Source organism: Phymastichus coffea, unplaced genomic scaffold, assembly GCF_024137745.1.
Source record: "Phymastichus coffea isolate CEN01 unplaced genomic scaffold, Cenicafe_Pcof_1.1 PCOF00113, whole genome shotgun sequence".
Lineage (NCBI taxonomy): Eukaryota > Metazoa > Arthropoda > Insecta > Hymenoptera > Eulophidae > Phymastichus > Phymastichus coffea.
In genome coordinates this window covers 503,375-529,154 of record NW_026706924.1, presented here as the reverse complement: position 1 = coordinate 529,154, position 25,780 = coordinate 503,375, and the positions used below count along the sequence as shown (strand labels likewise).

The 25,780-nt window shown below is 38.2% G+C and overlaps 1 protein-coding gene across 9 annotated transcripts in view; it reads right to left on the bottom strand.

Annotated features, from left to right (window-relative positions):
- LOC131670685 (rho GTPase-activating protein 100F-like) overlaps positions 1 to 25,780 on the bottom strand; it is a 51,860-nt gene that overhangs the window by 14,191 nt on the left and 11,889 nt on the right. For 5 of the 9 annotated variants that reach the window (XM_058946489.1, XM_058946488.1, XM_058946490.1 and 2 more), the window contains exons 4-19: positions 11,557 to 11,670; positions 10,645 to 10,827; positions 10,102 to 10,260; positions 9,208 to 9,437; positions 8,515 to 8,785; positions 7,652 to 7,663; positions 5,879 to 6,128; positions 4,604 to 4,861; positions 3,827 to 4,027; positions 3,040 to 3,200; positions 2,042 to 2,405; positions 1,447 to 1,689; positions 844 to 1,374; positions 650 to 769; positions 405 to 565; positions 144 to 336 (exon numbers count right to left, since the gene is read on the bottom strand). In XM_058946489.1, coding sequence (XP_058802472.1) covers positions 144 to 336; positions 405 to 565; positions 650 to 769; positions 844 to 1,374; positions 1,447 to 1,689; positions 2,042 to 2,405; positions 3,040 to 3,200; positions 3,827 to 4,027; positions 4,604 to 4,861; positions 5,879 to 6,128; positions 7,652 to 7,663; positions 8,515 to 8,785; positions 9,208 to 9,437; positions 10,102 to 10,260; positions 10,645 to 10,827; positions 11,557 to 11,670 — 3,451 coding nt within the window. Of the gene's footprint in view, positions 1 to 143; positions 337 to 404; positions 566 to 649; positions 770 to 843; positions 1,375 to 1,446; positions 1,690 to 2,041; positions 2,406 to 3,039; positions 3,201 to 3,826; positions 4,028 to 4,603; positions 4,862 to 5,878; positions 6,129 to 7,651; positions 7,664 to 8,514; positions 8,786 to 9,207; positions 9,438 to 10,101; positions 10,261 to 10,644; positions 10,828 to 11,556; positions 11,671 to 13,246; positions 13,313 to 13,422; positions 13,475 to 25,780 lie in introns of those variants that run through there. The other 4 variants (XM_058946493.1, XM_058946494.1, XM_058946492.1 and 1 more) reach the window with 4 other exon arrangements.

The following is a 25,780-nucleotide window of genomic DNA, read 5'->3' as shown; positions in this document are numbered from 1 at the left end:
TGCGAGCCGAAATCATCAGAATGAGACATAACAAGAAAATAATAAACGATAAGTTTATGTATAGAATTCAAAGGAAACAAAGCATCGCCATTAATGGACATGTAAAAGAGAGCAATGATCACGAGTTTAAACAATCACATTACCTGACTTAACAGGCCAAATTTCCAGTAGATACTTGAGTACAGCTATTGGCTGTTGGAAGTCAAGAGGTCCACCTGTGTCGTCCGAGTGCAGCATCAGTACGGGACCGAAACATATCGCCAAGCTCGCCGGTGACATTTTATTACATTGCGATAAGACCAGCGCCAAGTGATCCAGCAAAAAGATCAACGTACACTGCGACAAATACAATTACTTTTTGAATACAGTAGACACTTCAGAAAACCTACACTATAATTACATACCTTATTAACAGTCGGCAGACAGTCTAGTATGCTAAACATCAACTTAGCATTGCCTTGAGGATCGTCTGGTAGACAAACGCCAAGTGCATCGACCATCATCTGGTAGAGGCACTTGGTAAACAGCGGCTCTGGCAGTTCCCTCAAGTAGTCCTTCAGCACACCTGTCAAAATAAATTTTCGCCAATCGGTCATCTCTCACGACCACTCTCAGAAAATAGAACAGAATTGGAACAGAAGTCTCTTACCTGTGATAACGTTGATGTCGGGTACGTTATCCGACGAAAGATCAACCGATCTCGCATTTCTCTCGAACGCCTCTCGTAGTATCCTTTTTTTCGTCGCCGAGCCGCAAAGTCTATACAGGCCTATTAACACACAAAACGAAATAGCTGAAGTCGTACTCAATTTCAGATGTAATTGCGTGAATACCAGTACTTACCGATAATATCCAGTCCACGTCGTTCGACCTCCTCGACACACCTCCAAACAATGATGGGCACGTTAGGGACGCCGCTACCACCGAACGCCAGAGCAGTCGATACACCACCAGGTAGCCCACCAGTTTTGCTCTCCCTCGTTACAACTGTTTCGAGATCAATACCGAACAGTGGTGCTATTCTCGTAGCCAATGATATGATTGGCAGACCACGTCTTCGGAACGTTTGTTGGGCATCGGTATACCTGAGCCTCAGGTATATCGTACCACGTGGCTCGACTTTCACCGCTAACTGATGTACCGGCGATTCTCGAAGTAGACTTGCCAGATGAACGGAACCTTTGTAGCAAAGCTTGTGTCGATACTGCGGATCCCATGAGTATACCAACAGATCGAGCTGGCGATTACCAACGAGATCGAGCTCGAAATTTTCATCCCAATCGAACATTAAATCGCCCGTACGCACTACAGTGCGAGCTTTGTGAACGCGATCGCACTCGAGAACGCAGTACAAATCTCTCAGGCCGCAGTTTACTATTTGAAAACACATAGATGTTAATAGAGGTCAGACGGACATGAAAATCCGATAATTGATTAATGTATTACCTAGGCTAGGCTGTCCTGACGGCGTGGAAGGCGTAGTAGCTGCAGAGGTGGAATTGGTGGCGCGTAGACCGCGTCCGGCCAAGAGGTGAACCCACAGTAAGCCGCTCACACCGTTGGCAAAGTCGCTACCGCCAGTATGACTGCCACTACCACTAGTGCCTTCAGCCAGGGAACTCAATAACGAGCTTGTCGAACTTGGCGTGCCTACCGTTGGTGGCTTCTCTATCTTATACTTAAGGAACTCTAAGAAAAAACAAAAGTTTTATCACACCTCAATTACTGTTAGCAGTAAATTTCAACAATTATGTTTATATTTTTTTCGTGATAAACAGTATCGTTTCAATTTCTCACGCTTAAGGTATAATACCTTCAACTTCTTCTTTTCTTTCTGCATATTAATAAAAAATGAAGGCAAAAGAGCATTATACTCGATGGAAAATCAAGTTCGAAAAGAATCTCCCCAAGCGCTATTACTTTTCGTTGTTGCACTCGACGAAGCGTAGCTTAATGAAATGTCACTCAAACTTTGACAGCTTGCTATAGCGCGTACAATCAACGAAGTAGAAAAAAAAAATAAAAAGAAAGAAAAGCTCACCTGCAGGATTAATGTCTAGCAGTCTTTGATCAATGCTTCGTGCAGGCGTAGGTGTGGGTATAGTACTCCTGTTCGTTTCGAGATCCATAATATTTCTCATTCTCCTGACACCACTTGCTCGTTGTGCGGCTGCTGTACCAATTAAACCGCCAGTTTTTGGACCAACCAAGGAAGCGCGAACGTTCGATGCTACCGACGATGGTCGTCCTGGGTGATTTGCCGTCGCCCTGTGCCCTGTCGAGCTGATTGCCGTCGAGGCGCGTAGATTCGCTAGATTTACTTGCTGTGCTGAGGCCGAGCGCGTAGATAAGCGATCTAAAGTACTCGACATCGGCCGGTACGTACCGTAACCACCGTAATCGGCCTGGAATGAGTTGGCGGAAAAAGTTTGATTAATAGTACTGGAAATTAGACTTTGAAAATCTTTATTTTAGTTCATGTTTAGTAGTTTCGTTAAACAAGTTGCTGCTTATCAATCACCGTAACAACTTCTCCGAAAAGTTATTTCGAAAACAATTAAGGTCAACGTGATGTCCCATAGCTTCAATTAATGCACCTAATTCGAGTAAATGACATGAATTATAAAGTTGACATTTGAATTACCATCGAAGAACACTATATATATTTCCTGTTGCAAGCAAATCGATTTGAGCAAATCGCTTGATAGTTAATCCACTATTCAATTAAACCTTTTTATTTTCAGATTACGCAGAGCAGATCAAAGCACGCGCGTTGGATTGTGAAATAATAATCCAATTAATTCGACGACGCAGCATTATACCGATGTTTGACGTTACTATTAAATCAGATATTCCATGCTACTCTAAAGAGAGAAACGCGATAATTGTGATCGTGTGAAACCGTTGAAATATATCTACCGGATAAAATTCTTTGATATGTGATTATTCACGAATTATTTTGTTTTGTAATTTACTTTTCTATTTTAACGAGGCGTTTTTTTTTTCAATATTATATACGTTAAATTAAAAAGTGCATACTTTGTTAACAGCTGCATGAATGTTCTCGGCACTGTAGGTATACCTTGGCGGCCGTGCAGTCGAGCGAATTTGATCGTAAAGAGCCGAGGTACTTGGTGTTCGACTTAACCAAGCTCTATACTCATCTGACGAGTAGATGTTTGGTGTTGATGGTATTCTTCCTACAATTTATTTTCCAATTACACCAAGAAAATCAATAATTGTGCGATTCGATGATGAACAAGAGAAATGATCCGTTTATTAAGGTCCGTAATGGCTATATTAAACAATGCAGAATATAATTAATAGTTACGTTGCAATCTGGTCCTCTGTAAGTCGTCCATTTCTGCATACATTGTGTGTAATTATTTGATGTTTAATTTTAAGTGACTAAACTAATTGATACACTGTGAGATATTTATGATTCATAGTGAGTGTGTGTTATATTGTAAATATATCGAGCATGTGCTTCAATCAATAAAAGAAAAAATAATAACTATAGCTAAAAAAGCATATTTTTCTGCATATAAAATAAAAGACGTACTTCAGTCTAGCAGTGAAGTACTTAATAAGAAAACTATTGATCATAGCATCGTGAGCAAAAGGATGAAAAATCAAATTTGTGCATCGTCAGCCTCATGTTACTTTTATCGGTAGTTGTATAATCAGTATTATGTACATGATGTTTTGCTATCAACAGATATAATACACTTGAAATACTATTGATAATAAAATTTGGTGGTGAATAAATTTATATATGTTGGAGGTGACTTTTCTTTTAGGTGAAGTGTAAGGTGAAGAATCTTACCTCGATCTCGTCGTACCGATGGCAATTCAGGTGCCGACAATGCCCCATCGCTATCTTCCTGATCAATCAGAGCTGACGCGACGGTGCTAAGGCCCGGCCTAAGGCTTGGCTGATGCGGCAACGTTCTTGTGCTACGCGGCAACGAGTTCGATCTGTTGTAGCCTAGAACATGCGCGAGCGGCGGCTTTCCCATGCCTTTCACTATACCCCCCTCCCCACACCCGCGCGTTAGTCTTTCCAAATTTTTTCTTGCTTCTTGCGCTGTTTTTAGATTGTACATTTAGAGAGTTTATATTGTATTTATATGATGTTCGTTTTTCTTCATTTTTATCAGTTCTTTGAAAATATGTTTTCTCTAAATGTAGGTTCGCCAATTATTGTCAAACAATAAAGTCGCGTTTACGAATATTTAATTTGAACGAAATCATCAATTATAATAGAATTAAAACTCTGGCTTTTGAAAAATTTGATTTCAACGAACGAACACGGACGTTGCCGTAGGGTAAAAATAACCATACGTGATCGGCTAGTGAAACATGTTCATGCCAGTGTTCTTCTGTATAATATAATGACATATTTGTGTGTTGTCTATTGATCGTAAGTATCTAAAGATTTCACTAAAATTGAGCTAATTCAAGTGAGAAAAGAAAAATAGAACACACATAGTATAAAAAAGAATGTTGACAAACACATCCATGAATAGAAAGAATTCTTTTCCAGTGTATTATGCATTCACTTTTGGCTAAGACATCGACAAATCAACAAGACCAAACTCACCGGTACTCTGGCCAATCTGCGATCGCGACAGCGTTGCCAAATGTGAGACAGCACTACTTGGCCCAGGATCCCTCAAGTTGTGCCTGTAATAGTAGTAGGCCGAGCGTGGTGAACTCGAGCACGTGGCTTCCGTGTCGGACGCGTAATCGAGCGATGGCCTGTGTCTACGAGTCAACGTTCCGAATTGCGTTTGACGTTGGGATGCCAACGCCTCTGACGTTGTGCCGTAACGTGTGCCGTAACGTAGGGCCGATGAACCTGTTGGATTGTGAGAAGTAACGATAGATTTAGAAAGTTATTTTGAAGAAAAAAGAAAGTAGTAATAGCTACGTTTGATCAGAGAATAGTTTATAGATTCGGACAATATTTAATTGAAATGAATAATTTGTAAAGCTGTCGTAGAGTCTAGCTAGAAAAGCATTAAATTTGAAAATCGCTAAAATTAGCACAATTGATCGAGCACTTATTTTCAGAAAAGAATACTTCCTTATTCTGCTCGCGTACTGATACAAACGTTCGTTCACAGGTTCATAATATTTTAAAAGGTGTCTACGAAAACCTTACACAAGATCATGAAAGAATCTTCGAAGATAAATTCATATTGGCGTAGCGCTCGCGATTTCACGCTCGAAGAAAGTCAAGCTTGGCTTGAGGAAATTGATTCCTTCGCTTACAGTGAAGACTGTAAGGACACGGCGGAGGGCATCTGCGCAATTTTACCGCGCTTGTTAAAATTCGGTAGTGCAATGCGCAAACTTCCTTAATCTCCCTAACGACTCAGATTAACCTAATGAAATCGTAGCTTACCCTAGAAACTTCACTTTCGCGCAAGGAAACGTTATTATAGTCTGGTTTTACAATTGCGTTTTTGATTTGGTTTGTTAATTATTGTCACAACGACTGCGCATCACACGGTGTATTGTAATTAATTTTGATTAAATGATTTTTTGCAATCAAAATTTAAAAGTAAAGTATTGAAAAAAAAATTGTAAGCTACACAGTCTTGTAGGTATAAAACTGATGTTTGCTTACGTGAGAAATAAGAATTTTTAGAGTTATCAAATTTCCGACTGTCAATTTATAGGCTTTTAATAAAATACATACTTCATTTCCAGTTATATCGGAAACTCATGTGCAATGAGATTTATTGGCCACTTTCCACACGTATTGATTTTATATTGCAACATGTAATCATACTTCATATGTGAAATTTCATTACCTCCAAGTTCAATGTTAGCATGCAAAACGAAGTGTCCACTTTGAAAATTTACTCACCAGTCTTGAGACTAGACCTTAGCAGTGTGTGTCTTGCCGGAGTGGTAATACTAGTATAATCAACCCTCGGTAGATGCTGATCAGATCCACTACGTGGCATAAGTCGTCCAGATGCCGAATGCTGCCCATAGCCAACAGTACCATAATGTGACTGTCCAAGACGACCACTCATTGCCGACTGCATACCCGTACCCGCAGACATGCGCCGCGTACCGTTTGTTGCACCAGCCATCGGGTAGAACGAATGGACCTAGATTACATTACATACGTAGTAAAAGTGAATTATCTTTTTTTTTATTCTTTTTTTTACAAAGCACGAATGTATCGTTTTTGTGGTTTTGCGGGGTGTTTAGCTTTCACTTTATCGTGGCGTTATCTCTATGATTATTGCAATCTCTTTTTCTTTTTGTGAAGCGTTTGTTTTTGCGAAGCTTTTAAAAAGCTTGACTTATCCGAGGTGGTTATGGATGATATAGTTATATACTTTGAATTAATTTTTTTTTTTAAGAAACACAACGACGCTTTACTTTGAAGAGTAGTATTAACCCAGCCGAGATAGGCCATTCTATTTTCTTTTTTTATTTATTTAAGAGAGAGTACATCATTTATTTTTTCAAGAGATTATATTCTCCACAGGTGTGAGTATAAATGTTGGCAGTTGAAATTAACCGGATTAACGTTGTAAAGTAAGCATAATCCAGTTAACCGACAAAATGTATCTTTTTTTATTGTGAAATTAATATATGAATAACTTCATATCCTTCGATAAGTCAAGCTGATTATTTACCGTTAAAGCTCTTCAAATATAATGCAGATATTAATGAAAAGCTTTTTGCGGGTTTTAAAGTTTCGAAAAAATATTAATTTTTCTTTTCGTTGGTTTCATTTCTTTGTTTGGTTTCCTTTACTTTCATCGTAAATTTTTATACCGAAATGAAGCCAACATTAATAAGCCTTTAATGATTGAGTTTTATAAATTCGATCTCATTTTTTCAAAATAAAGCAAATTGTACTTCATATAAATTATGAATTGAAAGTTCAAATTTATAAATGAATTAATATTTGTCGAAGGCATACATTGATACAAAGTCGATGCAATATTATGTTAGTGCAAGTACACAAAGAAAAACACACACACAATGATACATGTATGACAGATACGGTATAAAATGTAAACAGCAAAAATGATCAATGATACAATAAATGTACAGCAAGCTTAATTGAGCGGAGGTAGTTAGTTGATTAGTGATCAGAAAAGTTAAGAGGATTTTAATGTTAGGTTAGTATCTTTTGCCAAATAAAGAAACTGATTGATTAGCGATATACCACAGAATATGAATAATTAATCTTCAACTTGATACTGATATAGCACAATACATAATTAATAAGAAACCGCATGTGGATCACAGGGATAAAACAGTTATTGCTTTGTCGTTCTTCGAATACTACAATTGAACAATGGATGTCGCTGAATTGTATTATTACTTAAGAAATCGAGTGATAGCCTTTCCAAATGTATCACGCTGCATTCGAAGAACACTAAAATCAATGAAAGCAACGCATTTATCCCGGAGAACCGAGTGCCTCGAAACCACGTCGCCTAGCGCATCGATTCTGTTTATAATAAGAAAAAGAAAATGAATTTCTGAAAATAAACGAAAGGAAACGTGTATGACATCGTGAGGCAATCGGAGACATGCAAAACACAGCGGGTCCCGTTTACTCAGTCAATTACAAGGTCTAGTTATCAAGAAGATTTGTAAGTGCTATTACCTTGGTGAAATCCTGGTTTATTTCAATGGTGCATTCGTTCATAGAACCGACAAAATCATTAGATACTCGTATTTTATGTCCCTGTTAAATTTGACTTTATATCTCTATATCGATTGTATCTTTTTGTCGTTTTATATAGCTTATTGACTAGCTTGCACTTTCGGACGCACGGTCTCCGTGTGTGAATTAATTGAATACTAAAGTGCATTTGTACTATGGAGAAATGTGCAGAATAAGAATTGAAACTTGAAAAGTGTATAGATACACTAAATGTAATGAGAATAATAATAATAATAAATGATCGATTGCGCGAGCCATCGAATTGGACTGTAAATAAATGAATTTTGAGAAACATTGATGTTTTCAAATAGATACGTATATAAAATATTTCCTGTACGCGACATATATAAAATGATATCTTAGAGAGTGGAGTGGTTACAGCATGACTTCGATCAGTGATGTGGAATATATATGGTGCAAATATAAAGGTGTGATATAGGTGCTCAATCCACATCATCTAAGACATCTATGTCTCTTGCAAAACAGAATTCATCAAACCAATCATTGAAGTGAAACTAAATGAGATAATTGAATTCGATTTTGCCGGTGCAACAAATTATGGCAAATCTTTCTCTCGACTCTAGTGCTAAAGCAGACTAAAAAACATTACTCTTTACCGACACGCACACATATATATATACGAGTATATAACATCTAACATATCGATCAACGTATTGTTCGCACAAGAGTCGGGGAGTGGTTTACCACCATTTGTAAATCAAAGAATCAAATCGAATAAGAAACAGATTTATATATATGAAACGGAAACATACGAAGAATGGAATTGGATAATAAAGGCTCACCTTCTCGGCGAGGCTCTCAAGAGTTTTCGGATAACCACGTTCATAAGGCTGAAAATGCTGAGTGGCGGACGGTTTTGGCTGTTGCGTAATGACCGGCGGTGGTGGCGGTTGATATGTCCAACCTAGTTGACTTTCTGGCCGCGAATTATAATACAAATCACCATTGCTCGCCCCAATATCTTGCGTTGATCCGAAACCTGATAGGCCTAGTTTCGAACGCGACGGTAACATCTCACGACCGTCGCCACGTCGTCTACTTGTTACGTCGGCCCTTTTGAAATTTCCAAGTTTTATTGGAATGATCAAGAAAATATTGAATTATATTAATTTCATGTATATTTCCGTTTATAGAAAATGTATTTTGAACGGGATCAACCATGTCGCTAATAATCTATTGAAACCTCGCTATAAAGGTAAAAATATTATTAATTCAATGCTAACGCTAAAGATAAGTACCGAAATGTGTATATCTTACAATTAACATTTAAAAAGCATATTAAAATTTCTATTAAAACTTCGGTATCCGCTTTAAAATCAATTAATCGTGTAACTAGCAAATTTTATCTGATTTCCTGCTTCAATTGCTTCGTAAATTATATTTCTCTTTTGATTTATGAAAATTAAGACTCTGGTTGATGGAGCATAATTTTATTAAAATAAAAAGCGTTTGTAAATGAATTTGTAAGAAATTACCTTATATGATTACTGGTGATATGGTCTGTCTCATCTTCATTAAGATCCTTCTTGATCACAACAACTGGCGGTCCTTTCTGTTCGTTTTGCCTACTATGTGTAACAATTTGATGAGGTCCATGTCTGATCGCCAGCAGTAGTCGCCTCGGTATCGACATTATTATCACGACGTCGTCAAGACTCATGTGCGTTACATCCACCAAATTCACCGCTAGTATCTCGTCACCCACCTGAAGAGAGAATATATACATGTACAATATTTTACCATCTCAACGACACTCATCTTTACTATCTGTTCAGATGGTTTCATCGTCTATTAGCGGTATTGACAGGTTAGATAGAGATTAGATTTTTTTGGATTGGCCACTTAGTTGAATTATCAATGTAGCGCTGAATGCATTATACGAATTTTGAGTAGAGCATAATTTCACCACTGAATGTATGGGGATTTGATAGCGCGTGTTATTTTATTCAGGTAAGAGAGCAGGTTTCTATACAAAAAATGAAGCAAGATAGAAAGTCAATCGTTTTGCTTCATCGCTATCGTGATATTCAAAATATTTCGAGTACATATCGAACTGAATACCTATGCCGGCGCTACTATGAATGAACCAATTTTGCAGCTACCTTCAAATTGTCAAACTCGAAATTGCCTTTATAGCGAAATATTTTTTTTTTAAAGAGACAATTTCTTCAGCTTGTTATACGCAAATTATTAAGTAACGGCTTGTTAAAATTGCTTGAAAAAATCTCGTAATTCTAATTTTGTAATTTCCTTTCCGTTGAATTTTGCTAATAAAAGGATGTTGTTAAATTATAACGCACGAAAAACTTTACTCTAAAACCTAACTTCCATTCTTTGCTTTGCGTAGTTTATTGGTAAAAAATACAAACCTTCAAACAACCACTATTGTAAACTGCAGTTTCCAGTGCTATCCTTGAGATGAAAACACCGTCGTTCCTATCAGCCCCATTGCCCTCACGAATGTAGAGTCCGAGAGTTTGACCTGGTCTCTTGATGATCTCCACGAAGTGGATGGGATACTTTGGATCCTGAATAAACGGGTGTGGAATACCGCCCTTAATATATTAGCTCATGCAAATTGAACGCATGCGAGAGAATTCTATTAATGCTAATTTTATTGTTTGCGGCTTCCTGTCTCGAATTGGTACATTGATTATTACGGCAAAATGATTGGCGCAACCTTTGTGTATATCAAATTATTTTTTACGGCTATTGTAACAAAAGTTACCATTAGCCGTAAAAAATGTGCCAATTAAATCTTTTTTCATGCGCAAATTAAAAATCATTATTTTTATCAACAACTCGAAAGATAGATTCGTTAAATTAAGCTTCGTATAATTTTTAAAATATTTTTTATACAGCGGTGTAACATTCTGATTATTTTGATATACCTTCAAATAGAATAATCATACCTGTATGGCGACTAATTTTTTAGCAGCTTCAGTGGCAGTACGGCCCATCTGCCTTGGCTCAATGATCCTGACGACCATTTCGCCATGTTTCTCCACTGCTTCGAGTGCAGCAGCCGTTGACGCATCATGGTCATTCTCAATCTGCTCCAACTGCCTGAAGATCTCATTTGTAATGCCGCTTACCTATAAATGTACGCGCGCACGAGTGAGACAGGCAGACAATCATACGATTGCGCACTGTGTGGTACCTTTTAACCCATTGGCACACTACTGCCTGCTGCTATATCGGCATTTCGATTAATTAAAATGTTCCTGTTGGAATTTCCGGGGTTCTGCTCAATAGAGCAATAATTTATTCGAGTCGAGTATGCGAAGTTTTGCACTGTCAATGCTTCATTATCGGCTGATTGAGGTATATATATATATATATATATATATATATATATATATATATATATATATATATATATATATATATATATGTATGTATATATATTCCTCAATCAGTTTCATTGTAGGCTTTATTGTAATTAGCAGGAATGTCATTAGTGCCAAACTTCAAAAATTCATGTTCACGACTAGAAAATCATAAGTATTGGTTTTATTGCGGAAAAAAACAAATAATTAAATGAACTATACACCGTTAGCTTTTAAAGTTTCCATATCACACTGTAAAGACCGAAACATCGATATTTCTATTGCATGCACGTCACTCGAAATATTTAATGTAAATCGATCAACCCAACAGATAAAATAACCGACATGTAGAGTGCTTTCATTCGCGTTACGAAGGTGAAAGTAAAAAAAAATAAGAAAATGCAGTTCATCACGTGTGCTCGCACACATATAGCTTCGGTGAGCGTGATGTAATTCAAGAAAAGCTGCACGTGAAGGGGTCAAGAGTGTCATTACCTTTCTGAAGTCTCCCTGAATGACCATAGGGGGAGGCTCCTTGGGGCGCAACTGGTTGACGGGCACCTGCCGTCCCGGACTTACGCTTATGTCCGTCACCTCCCCCCGTCCTTCCTGAAATTACACAAGTTTTCAACCACGTTACAATTTTTTTGCTTTATATTTATTTTTTCATTTTTGTGACTGTGTCGTTTTTCTTTCAATTTTGGCTCGTGAATGGTTTTTGTGTGCACCAAATGCATGCACGGTGAAGAAACAGCTAGGATTGTATGAATTCGTTTGAAATTATCATTCGTCGAATATATGACGGAGCCCGCATTTCGAAAGAAATTTTTTATTGCTGACAACAAAAGCTCGGTAGGCACTAACAATTCTGATTCATAATATCGAACAAGGCAACGTTAAATTTGCGCCAATGTCTCAAGTTTCCTTCGTGTAACTTTGATCTTCCGTCGTTTAAAATAATACTCTACGCGTGCGAACAAGCGAGGGTGAGAGTGGTAGAGAGAGCGTATCGTAAAATTGATCGCGCAGCGAACTACTCGCTGTATTTCACGTGGAGTTAGCGCCATTTGTTCCCGGACAAAATACCCTATAGATCAAAAGCTTTCTTCTAACTTGAATATGTAATCCACTGGCCACTGTTTTCCATTTTCCACTTTCTTCCTTTTTTATAGCGGTGACTGCTCCTACTACTCGTTTGATTGCTTAATTTCCCCTCCACCCTTCATGCGCACACATACACATACCCACTCTCACACACACACACGCTCGCGTGCGCGTACAGTGCGTGAATAACTTGGTCATTAGATATGATTTATGTGTCAGTAAAGAATGCAATATTTTCGAAGTTATCTCTAGTAATGCGATGGTGAATTTGAGTGAATAGTCGTTAATACGCGCAGAGTGTTTTTAGTGTTTTTGCTGTGAAACAGCTATTGCTGGATTTATTTGCGTATTCCAATTATACATAAGAAAATTCGAGTCATTACATTTGCTCTAACATTTTCAAGTTTGTTTGGTAATGACCGTGCACAAATTTTTAAGTCGATAACGAACTGCACTCTCGACACTTGTTAGCTATTCGCGCACAGAAATACACGCGCGCGCGAAATCCTGTGAAGGTACCAGTCCTTTTATATGAACTTAGGCAAACACCATTAACTTCATTTTTAATTATTATCACTACTCACACACGATTCCGTTTTGCACGAACAGCCTACTTGAACTAACGTTTGAAGAGCTTGCCTCTGTGGAAACTTGCGAAGGAGAAAGCACATAGTCCAAGCGCTAGTCGAAGAGAGAGAGAGAGAGAGCGAGAGAGAGAGCACAGGTTCGAGAACGATGAAGTTCATTCACCTCTCACTTCAGAACCATTACACTTGGGGAAAATCCTCCACAGTAGCACACTACACTCTCTAGTTTCACCCACAAACAACGTGCACGCCGGAGAGGAAAAATGAACTCGACCTTTGTGTGTGCGTGTGCGTGTGCGTGTGCGTGTACGTGTGCGTGTGTATTGTGAGGAGAGAGAATCATGCTTGTCCTCGTTTTTTCTTTATTTCCCCCGAAACACAAACAGCAGAACCGTGAACAAAGAGAAGCATAAGAGAGAGAAAGTGAGCGAAAGGAGTAACATTTATGAAGAGTACAGTGAGTGAGAAAGACAGACACGAAAAGAGTGGCCGACCTCTCGTCCAACGGCACGTAGCACGAGGCGAAGGCATCTTGATACACGAAGCGGCCTGACAAGCAGGACGATCCATCCTTTGGAGCCACACATTTCTTTCGTGTTTCCTTTCGTCGCACACAACGACATACAACCAAAAACAGTCGTTAATTGCCGTTGATTTTCATGGCATTTACCTTGCGGGAAGTGAAGAAGCAGCCCGTGCCGCCCCGGTCGCACATATCGCCACTGCCGCTACCCCATGTCGACTAATATGGCGGGAAAACGAGCCGGCGCAAGCGCCCACGCTATCGACCCGTGACGTATCCCCCTTCCCTCTTTCCATGCCGCGCGTGTGCGCCCTCGACGCCTGCACCGCCGACTATACTATCAGAGCTTTTTCGGGGGCGCCCACGAGCCAAAGCTTCAACAGACCTCTAATGTGAGACATTTCCACAGCGATTTTTTGTGAATCAGCTAATGTATTATTGCTTCGAGCTGTAGTTTTTTTTTTCTTTTTTGTTGTTTTGTGCAAGCTTTGATTTTGTTTCAAAGCACCTGTTTGAATCATTAGACATTTATTCAATTTCGCAAGTAATTTTTTTCTTATGCAGGAATTTTAACAAGGCATAATTTTGCTTGAAATTTCTATTACGGTTTAAATTTCATACGCGATATGACATTATAATTATCAAAATAATTGAATTAATGGATTTATTAATAAAAATAAGATGAAGAGAGTATTTCAGTATTTTTTGTTTGAAAAATATTCTCAAGGGAGAAAAAATATTGTTAGTTCGTATTTTGAATTCTGTAACTTCAGTGAAGTACAGTCAAGTACAAGATGCTCTAGTTCTTTTTTTATGACATTACAGTGCGAATATATCGATTTACTTTTTTCGAGCGCAAGATGATGAAGTTTGACAAGATCTGAATGTAAAGAAGACACAATTGTTCAGGTTCTACAGTATCGATGGATACTCAAATCCTGTAATTCATCTCTCTCTCTCTCTCTCTCTCTTACTCTCTCTCTTTCGATTAATTACATTGCCTCGAAATCTTGCTCTGTAAAAATACATAAAGAAGGCAGCGTATGCATTTCTATAATATTCAAATGTTGCAAGCTCGTATAGGCAAAGTTTTCTTCCTACTACGTGCCTGTGTACGAGCAGAGCGACGAGGATGGGTCCGCTTCTGCTCGAAAGTTGCCGCGGAACGAGTTTCGGCGCCCTCACGCAAGACAGATACTTCGCGATAAAACTGGATGTACGAATGCGGTATATATACGCCGTTGTTGTGTGTTACAAGGAAGAACGGAAAAAGGAAAAAAAACGATAAGAGCTTATACTTTATGAGGCCTGCCATCACCTTATTCCGTCTCTCAGAGTATTTTAACTTGTAAGATCTTGTTTCAATTCTTATTTTATTCATGTCAATCCTCAAGTGCTGCATTTCTCAAGATTCAATTTTCGGATAACATAAAATTTTTCAACAACGCGAATTACGCGATTAATCAATATTACAAGATGTCACACTAAGAGAGTGGAGTCGTCGATATTCACCTAACACTGAGAGAATGAAATTGTCGCAATATAGAGCAATCGCCAAAATTTATAAGCTTTTTTGAAAATGATAGGCGTATACGTTGAATTATTCACAAAATAACACCTCTCCTGCAATTCATTATCACGAAACTCAGGTTGAAACTGCAGTAGTAGTAGAGCTATACGCTCACCACGCCGTAGGTTGTCATTGAGAGTTTGATGCTGTTCTGCGCGGGGCAATCGTGTTGGCTGATCACAGTCCTGGCCTGACGAGTAGTAGTACGATAGCGGCGCTGATGCCGGTGCTATAGTACGCACGTCTCCCTCCTCCCTTCTCTCTTACTCTCTCACCTGCGAGGAGAAAAAGAGGGATGGCGATGGTCTTGGTGGGGGCACACTCAAACTAACAGGGAGGACAAGATCAAGTAGTAGAGGCCAATACGCAGGCTTGCAAAAGAAGCGTTCTGAATTAAAGTCAGTGATTGTTGGTGTAATATTCCTGATCTTACTCTTTTCTTCTTGCCACTTGCCACCGATTCTTCCGATAGGTGTTTACAATTAGACAGTATTTCTCCATCTCCCTCTCTGATTCGCTTTCTTCGAGTAAGATTTCCAGGTAGAGAGAGTTGAGTTGAGTAATTGAGTTTCACTGTAAACGTATTGTTGGACGGAGCAGTTGACGGTGTAAGTTTTGAAGAGAAGTTGGCAGTTGGTTAAATTTCACTGTCGCTTTTGTGTACCAAGGGAGGCAGGGAATTCTTAGACCACGAGCAATTTTACTCGAGTTTAAATGCAATTTCGCCGTTACTGCTTGACAATAGACACGCTACGCTACTACTTTTCGATAGAACTCTTGCTTTTTTTTGTGACCACGCTGCTACTACCACCATTCGTAAGTGGATTTGCCGAGGGTGAAGCAAAACAAAGAAAAAGAGGAGCAACCTGGACACGACAGGTCTACAGTCTAATCTCCATCGTCGTCGTCGTCGGAGTGTGCATGGGTCCGATCGATCTATTTGCCTGAAAGGACCGATAACGATGACGTGGCCATTAGTAACCTTGGAAACCATTAGCTCCACGAGACTAGTCTCTGTGTCTGTGTGTCGGTGTGTCGGTGTGTGTATATCGCTGCAGGAAAACTAATCATATTGCCTGCGCCGAAACACTTATTAATGGCCATGTATGTGTGTGTATGGGCCGTTGTATTCTGGGACACTATACTCGTGAGCTCCGATGGCTTTTCAGGGGATTATCGACGATGGCTATCAGAAAATTTCGCGTAAAAGTTAATACGATTTTTCGTATGTTTTTTGTGATATATAAGTAATTAACGGTACAGCGTACTCGATTTAGATAATTTTTCGCGACGAGTATGTAATTTTCACAAAACACAGTTCATTGCAAATTAAAAATTCCTATATTAAAGAATTACGTACAACCGTAAAAGAACTAGCATTTATTGGTGCATTTTGAATCAGGGTATAATTAAAATTTTTGCTCTACGGCAAATTTAAGAGCTCTAAAAAGAATATATAACACGATTAATGTGTAGTTTTTCAACTGGTATATACCTATTATTTCTCGTGTCGAAAAGTTCCGAGAAGGTGCCGCCATTGCGAATCGTAAATTTTTTATCGGCTGCCTCGTTAAAGCGTCAGCGGAAGTTATTACGTGACACCAAGGTTTGTCGTCTCGTAAACTTCATAGCGAAGTCACGCCCACGAGAGACAGAAAAAACTACAAAATTTTTTCGGTGCCGAGACCGCCGGTCAAAATAAAAAGACGCGTTGTTTCTAATTTTATGTTTCATTTGCGTAGTGATATGCAAGAGGTACCATCCGTTCTCTTTTTCCGAGGATCCAGTCGTATATATGATATAAACTGAGATCGAAACTCGTGAATATAAAGAACAATATTAATTAGCTATTTTTGAAAAAATATTTTCAATTTCAAATCCACTGAATTGTTAAATGTATATCAATAAACGGTTTGTTTTATAACATGGAATGAGTCATAAATTAAGCTTTCTAGTGAAATATTCATTAAAATTCTGCTTTAAATTTTGGAATAACTTCAAATGAAAAAAACTGACTTCGAGAATAGCTCATTTGGAAAAAACTCACTTGAAGAGTACCTTCAATTTGAATGAAAATGAATCGCAATTCAATCTCTCAGCTCTCACAAATGAAAATTCCGCGACTAAAAATCAGCGGACTAAAAATCAGCGGAACCTTTCAAAAAAAAGTAAAAATTTAATAATCACTTCGCAATTGCACGTGAAAATATGCGAAATGCCTCTCGCTGGATGAGGGCTACAGAGGGAGAGGGGAAGGCGCGAAAACGCACACTTCATCAGAATTTCTCAAGTTTTAATGGCGAGAAGACGTTAAATTCGAGAAGCAGCAGCAGTGGCGTAATATAACCCGCAGCGTTAAGTAGGTCCTCGAAATTCCGCGAGCGTATCGCTAGTTTAAGTATGACTAACGGTTAAACTTTAAATTTTCATGATTTCGCGCACGAGAGCACCGCGATCGATACATAGTTCGGCGTTCATATGGAAAAAAGGGAGCAAGAGCTTGGTGATGCGATATCGTCTGGTCGTCGAAGGAAACATTCATCCGATTATATAGGTTCTGTGCGCACATGAGAAAAGAAGCAGGGAATAAAACGGAGCCTTCGGCGATCATCCGATAAGACGATATACGTAACAGACGGACGCGGGCGAAGGGTCAAGTGCGCCGTCGATGACGACGTATGTTCTCGTACGCGCTGTATGACTGAAAGAGGGTGGATAGGGAGTTGTCAGAGATAAAGCCAGCGAAAGAAAGATTCTTTCCTCGTCTATGTTGTTTCACGAGTCGGTGAATTTTTTTTTTATAAAATAGTAGTAGTATTTTTCACTAGAGAGTTTTGAACCTAGGTTAAATTTCAGAATCTTCTACATCCTAAAAGTGATGGCGAAATAATAGTGAAGCTTGAACAGCATATTTTATTACTCAATGTTTTTATCTACCTTTGATCCCGACGATCAAAATATTATATAATGCAGCAAATTTCATCAGTGAAAGTTTTCAGCGAATATTTTTTCCTCGCTCTCGTTGAATTGTTATTTCATAGCCGAAGGCAATATCGCGTACCGGTGATTTTGAATTAACGGTTATCGTCGTGCACCAGTTTATCGTAAAGCAAACGATACTGAAATTTTCAACAACCGATGAAAATTTTCCCTCGGTAAGAAGCGCACTAAGCTCGGAAACACGGGTTGAAACGATGAAAAGCCATGAGAACGGCGGAAGTAACAGTAGATGCGGCGACCACCAAGTCTGCGTGGCGGTCGGAATTTTCTTTTCCCTGGGCTGACTGGCTGTTGCGGTTATGTTAATGGCGTCCTTGACGCAGACGCGCTTGAACGAGCATCGGGTTTTGAACGCCAAACTACCCTGCCACGATATTCAGCAAGCTTTGTAGTACGCTAAGTCGACTTTGAAAACTTTCACTGATAAATCCTTAAATCTCGCCTTCATTTTGGAAAATTACTGTCAATAAAACTCTTACAATTCTCTGTTTCTAGATTAATCTTCGACTTTTCAACTCGGATTTATCTCATTAACGAACAATCATCTGTTCGAAATGAATTACTTCAAGCGAGTTTCGACAGAGTCGCTTAAACTTTCATGAATATTCTCGACTGTTAAAAGACTTTAGCAATGCGTGAATGTTTCGCGTACCGTAACGCTGCATATATTCTCCGATTGTGATGCCTTTTATCAGCTGTTAAATATAATTACAAGTATGCAAACAGTAGTACCGTTCTCGGAAAATGGAACAATTTCATTTGGAGAGCCCTTACTACCCGCGGAAGCAAACTGATTCTCAGTAACACGCATTTCCTGTCTCTGCTCAAAGCTCAGCGCACTAGAGAGTAGAGCCTAGACAAAAATTCATCAAGCAGAAAAACAAAGAAGCTGTAATTCCCTGAAATGAACTTTCGTTGTAGTGGACGGAACAAGCGATGAGGCAGATAAAGGAGAGGCGGCATTCTTTCCCCCCTTGGTTGTGCAGCTCTTGAACGCCACGGCACTTGGATAAAGGAGCAAGTCTCCAGCGGCACAGGCGGTTGCAGTAGCTCTCCAACGGAGACACACTCTTTTCTCGCGCGCGCCCGCCGCTCCAACTCCAAAGTACCCTCGCCCACTTTTTGTCTAATCGCAGTGGCGAGCGAGCTCAAGCTAGCTAACTGGATCGACATTCGCGATCAATACTGACCTCGTTTTTTTTCCTTTTATGCGATTTTCACCGCTAATGATTTCTTAACATAAATTTTACTTTGTATTTATCTGATGACAGTTCAACTTTTTCGACGGTCGGCATTTTCAATTGTTATTGCGCACTGGATAAAATTCATTCGGATAAACCGGCTACTCTTGAGAATTTTTCATATTTACAAAATTTGCAGTTGAAATGACCAGCTTCATTGAATTTCTCTCCACTTTCTTAGGAACATCGTTCCTTTCTTCGTTTTATTTGCTTTACATCTTGCCTGCCGATATCGCAAAGTATCCTATGTACAAAAGGATCATTGAGAAGGTACGGCGCCTTAATTCATTTCATCAAATTCCATTCCATCGACGTTCGAGGAATTTACTTTGACAATCCTCACGAATACGCGCGTGTGTTTATAAAACTTAAAGTTGCATGCAATATTTATACAAAAAGCGCCATTCCAAATTTTCAGAGCGTTATAATTGTGAAAATCTTCGCCTTTATTTTGCCTTTTTTCTTCTCTATTTGCCAGAGTTTCTTTTCATTCTCCGACCTATCACCCTTTTCGTTTCTTCTCACTTTTCTCTTCCTCATGAGGACGTCTCGTGAATTACAATTATTGCTCGATTATATACGTGGACGGGTGAGCCGGAAAAACAACAATAACAGGTGAGATGATACTCGTGTCATACTTCGGTCGATTTTTATTATTCAAGCTTCTAGACCTTTTTTATTGTCGAATTTTTGGATGTTTCAGTTTTGCAGATTGTTTCGCGTGCTGCTAGCACGGAGTTTTGTTCATTGTTTACTTTCACTAGAAAATCGATGCCAATTATTCAGCACTTTATTAACCTCGTTCAGCTCGTGCAATCCATTTACATGTCTTTAACTACGGCTTCGCTTCATTTAGTATTAACAGAATATATCTCGAAAGATGAATTATCTCAATGTAAACGTCTGGTTTGTTTGAAAAGTAGTCTAGTTTTTAATATTTTCAATGAAAATTTTTGAAAAATGTACAAAAATTAAGGAAAGAAAATTTTTTTTTTAATTGAAAACTTAGCTATATTAAAGAATATAGACAGTCAAACAAAAAGTACATTTATTAATCAATATCATCAGATGCTTACCTCCATCTGAATTACTTTTTAAACATAATCAAAAATTATTTTGCACAAACACATTTGAATATAATTACAGGGATAAAGCAATCTTATTCTAGCAAGGAAAGCTTCTCTGCGTGGCAACATTCAATGCAGCGATTCTCACCCTTCGGCATATCTCCTACTGATCGTCGTCATCGTCGAATTCAACTCTTGCACCGTGACTAAACGAACTTCTCTCGTCTTTTTTTACGAGCATCAGGGGTTTTTCTCGCAAGAAGTCATAACGGCAAGTTAGGATTTACGAGCCCGCGACACTTGATTCTCGCGCACACGTTAACGAGTGCCACTTCGCGCTGTTGCCTTGCTAATGCAAAATCAATATCTAATTATCTTTCGACTACGGTCCCGCTCCTCCGTGACTTTTTCATTTGTTTTCTCTACACGCCTTTACTATGGTGAAATCTATTGATCAAAACAATTATTTTTGATATTCCAGATAAAAATATGAGCTCCGAGAAATAAAATCTTTTCAGACGACGTGCATGTATGTATTTTCTCGCTATTCGGAGGCCAGGAAAAACTCGTCGAAGCATATACGTGCTCCAGCAGCGCCACTGATTCACGGAATGCAATAAGCGAACTTTAGCGAGGAGAAACTCCGTTGCTAAAACTGCACGGACGCGTGCTATACTTCTTTTCGCGTTGTAGAAAATTTTTTTCTCTCGTTCTGCTGTTTTGTTTTTGTAACAAAAAGAGAGGGGGGTTAGAAAAGAGGGAAAAGGTTACGCAGTCAATGTGATATTCAACTTTGAGACACGTGCTTTGAATCTTTATTAAGTTACTTGATTTTTCGATGCACGCGATGGAGAGAAAGGGACTGCAAACAGAGTGTCGTGCCAAGTGAATTGCTGTTTATGAATACATGACAGAGAAACATAATTTTTTCCATTGAAGGAGAAACACAATCTAACAGAAATGCTAATTACATTTTGGCTCGTTATTTAATAGCGTCTAGAAGTTTGCGAGATACAAGAGTAAGAAAAAAAAGCAGTGCTCGAAAAAACGACGCCGTCTGCGACAAATGGAATCGACAGTTGCAGCGTAATCAAGAGTAACGACAGCCCTAATGTCGAGAATCGCCAACTTTAATTGAACTTCCACCTCTCGCCAACTGCAAAAACGGTGGGCTTGGTTGGTTTGGCCGAAACCGGAAATCCATTTGAGGTTCGTGCGCGTGAGCGCACACACACACACACACACACACACACATTGGCACGTTTAATCTCAGGGGAAGACATCTCCCCTTCTTCTCTTCTAGCGTAGTAGTGCGACACGCGATTCATCAAGCACCCACAGTTTCTCTCTTTTTCTTTATTTTTCGTGTTTCACCGGGCGTAAGGAGCTTTTCACCGGCGATTTCCCATTTTCCCCGACACGCCCATCGTTAAATGGATTTTAAGCCACGCGCGCACACGTGTGTGCGTGTATGTATGCGCAAGCTTCAGAGCGAAATTACATTTCCATGTGTAATTAATGAAGGATACTTTTTTTCTCTCGACACTTATTCCTTTTATTGTTACGAGTTAGGTGTAAATGTTTTGTGCGACACAGTTACGAAAGTTTGCACGCACTGTTTGTCTCGTTTATTCTTAGATTTTTTACGTAACATTATTTTTATTTCTCCTGCCTTGAATACAGATATAGCGAGCAAATTTTTTGTCGATTAATCAAATATTCTCGCGTATATGCAAATTGAGAAGTTATAGTAAAAAATCGTACCAGCAAATAGAGAATTTACGATTTTTCATTCAGCCTTTTCATTCTAGCATAAAAATCTTTTTCTGCCTCGTGCATGCGCATATTTATATCATCTTTATCTAACGTATCTAGCTAGCTTTTAACCATACTAGTATCAGAAACACAATCTTTTTTATATTAACTGTAAATTACAAAAGAACGCTAGAAAAGAAAAATCAACGTTTTTTACAAATGGTCGTTTCTTACGTAAGCTACTCCAACGCGTCGTTAGCGAATGAAAAATAACAAACATGATCAACAAACATTGAAGAAAGAAAAGTAATTGCATAGAACATGCAAAAATCCTTGTCCGACTCCAAACAAATGTCATGAATATTTAAAAAATAAACCCACTACAGGAGGTTATCTCAACGAGCATCTCTCGGTGGGGGCGCAAAAAAAGAAAAAAAATAAGGAAAAGAAAACCAAAAGTACTACGTAGATAAATCAGAGGTCAGAGCAATCCTTCCATCACGCAAACTCACCGCGAAGCCAAACGAGAAACTCCATTCCGGTGGAAATCAGCAGCGTTTTGCCTAGCGCGCTCTCGAAAAAAGAAAAAAAAACAGCGCAGCTTAATCTCCTAGTTTCATTGCGCGCACGAGAGACACATTAGGAGCACGCGGCGGAAATTAAAAATGAAGATGAGAGATTCGCAGCAGCAGTAGGCAAATAATAACAGTTCCACGTCGTTAGCTGGCATTAAACAATGTTATCGCCTTTTCTGCAACGCTCGCTGGAAATTCAATCTCGTGTACTCGCGCTACGCCGCCGCGTGTATGGCGAAAAGAGGCTTTCCGATGGGAATCCTTTCGATTTTCTTCGATTGGATGGTTTTTCTTTTGTGTTGTTTCCGCTCCCTCGATGCTGCCTTATACTATCCCGGATACGAATAATATCGTTGGTCGTTCGATTTTTCATTTCTCAGATTCTCTTCAGACTTTTTCTCCTTGCGCAAGCCATTCGTCATGTGTTCGAACGAATTCTATCTCGATTTCCTTTTTTTTTATTCATTTGAACGATTTAATTTTTATCGCTCGTTAATTTCTACTATTTGCATTGTTCTTTTTGTAATAAACAGTGGACGACCCTGTAGACTGACTGTCTTACGATTAATTTGGTGCATCAATCAATGACAGTAATTCTATAAAACCTCCGACGTTTCTACAATCCACGCCAGACTATAGCATTTTCTCGTATACCTATGCTACACAACATTGATTTTCAATAACGTAACTGATTGCTAGCTTTTACAATGTTTCCAATATTTTCTGCGAGAAATGGAGACAAGAAAATTGAATTGGTATATACACACTACTATAGCTAATTTTTGTCCTTTAAAAATCCTGATACATTTACTTTTATTTGAACAAAGTGACGGCTTTATCATCACTGAGAGTGTTTTACTTGGGAATTTTCTTTTTATTATTTCTAGTGAATTAAAAATGTTGAATTCAAAATTAACATGTAAAAAAGGAGATAAAAAAATCCAGAAAAGCTATAGAAACTTCCGTACAATATACATAAATAAACTACAAAATATATATCGCGAGCCAACACTTTCACGAGAAAGCCCAAGAAAGGACAAAATATCGATGCGCACGATATTTTACGAGAACGAAGCGTTTCCGGATGTCCTTGCGTGAGAGAGAGAGAGAGAGAGAGAGAGAGAGCGAGAGGGAGAGAGAGAAAGAGAGAAGAGCTTTTTACGTGGAATGCGGATCGATTATTGCTAAGATTACGTTCTGTTTTTCAACAAACTCACTACAGTGCACATACTGCGAGTTAACTGAACTTTGCTTTTTTAATGATACATTACTTTGCTTACAGTTGATTATGTGTATATTCAAAAAAAGGCAAAAGGAGTTTGAAGCAATCACACTTGCCTATGGAAAATATACGAGAGCTAGGAAATAACAGTAAAAAAGATGAGGAGCCCACTTTTCTACCGTCAGTTTTCCCGTCGAGTAAAGTATATGCACGCGAGCAAAGAGTGAGAATAGATATCGAGCGGACAACTTTTTTCTTTCCTTTTTTGTTTGGCTGAGGGATTATCGCGCGCTCGAGCGCGAGCTTTTACTTTTGCCAGTAGCAGGTCCAAGGGGTAATAGGGAAGAAGACGAAGAACTTAATCGCAATGAAGCAGTGAATTTTCAATTCATCTTACGTAAACATCAGCTGTGTCACGATGAGTAGCTTGGGCGACGAGGATTTAGAAAGTTGACGCTGTATTATAAAGTTATGGAAATTAGTGCGGCGGGTAGCTATGGATTATTAACAGCGATCCCCTTCTCATTAGCCAGTCAATTTTACGTCCTGACATTAATTTTATTATCTTTGGCGATGCTATATGTATATCACCAACGAACTTTCTCTTTGTCTTTTAAGTTACATATTTTGTTAATGAGCTTGCGATTAACATTTTTTCAAAGAATGCATGTTCGATAAATTCAATACCAGGATATTCCTCGAAAATATGTACGGTAACATTCTACAAAACCTTTTTCAGACAATACGAAAATTATTTTTGTTATACAGAGTGGGGAAAAAATATAAAAACAGCTGGAGATTTTCTGCGGAAAGTAGAGTTTTGTAAACTTATACATAATATAATATTTCTCTTGTAATTTTTTCTGATTTTTCGAATGGGGTACTTAGTTTTTGAGCCCAATATTAAATGTGATCCGGAATCTGATCGAAATGGTAAATTTTTAATAGAAATTCCTACTTTTTATTGCAGATTGGGATTTTATGGAAAATTTTACGTGTGGATATAATGTTATATAATATTTAAATAATTAATTTTTTAGGTCGCAAAATGGGCTGAAATATTGAGAACAATGAACATTCTGAAATGATCCAAGTTTCATAAATTTTTGCATAGTTTCTTTTGTAAGTTTTTGTAAGTAATATATCATTCTTTTACTTGAATCATTTAGTTTTTGGGCCTAATACCATAAACATGTAACAGGTTCAAGTTCAATCTAACTTCAAAAATGTTGAGGAAACTATTAATTTATAATAATAGTTTTTAATTGATGAAATTTTCTGTTAATCTATTTTTTAAATTATTCTAGCCTAACTTATTTTTTAATTCAGGATATGAGATATCCATTCTTTAGCGCCACCTAAAAATAACGACAAGGACATAGTAGGATATTTATGATTTTTTTGTGATGCTTTTTTAATGTGAGTCACCTTTCCTCTCACGTTTTAGGGTGTATTTTACATCTTCTTAAATATTAATTATTCATCATAGTTGCTGAAAATCGTATTTGTACATCATTTCGAATAAGAACCAATGGAATAGTTTTTCTTTGTTGAAGAATTCAGTTTTTTGATTCAACGAGATTTAGAGGATTCGTCTTTTATACATTATCTTTTAAATATCCCTACAGAAAATAGTCTGACGGTGTTAAATAAGGGGATCTTGGAGGTTATTCAATTGTTCCTCTTCGACCTATCTATCGAGAAAATTGTTATCGAGAAACTGTCGAACGTGGCGGCCATAGTACGGTTCAGCACCATCATCTTGCTGAGTTCAAGTATCTATAAAATCACGTTATTATACTTCTCATATTGCTGGAACTATTTGTGTCGTTAATATTATTTCATATTTTTTTTATGTTAATTTTTTTTTAATGAAAAAGGACCGGCCAAGAGATTATCAATAATACCTTCCCAAACATTTAACTTTTGAGGTTACTTTTTATGACTTTCTCCCATCCAATAAGGATTAGTTTCAGAACAAAATCAACAGTTACGACTGTTAACATTTCCATTCAACTAAAAGATTGTTTCGTCTGAAAAAACTTCATTACTTAAAAATAGAGAATTATGATCTA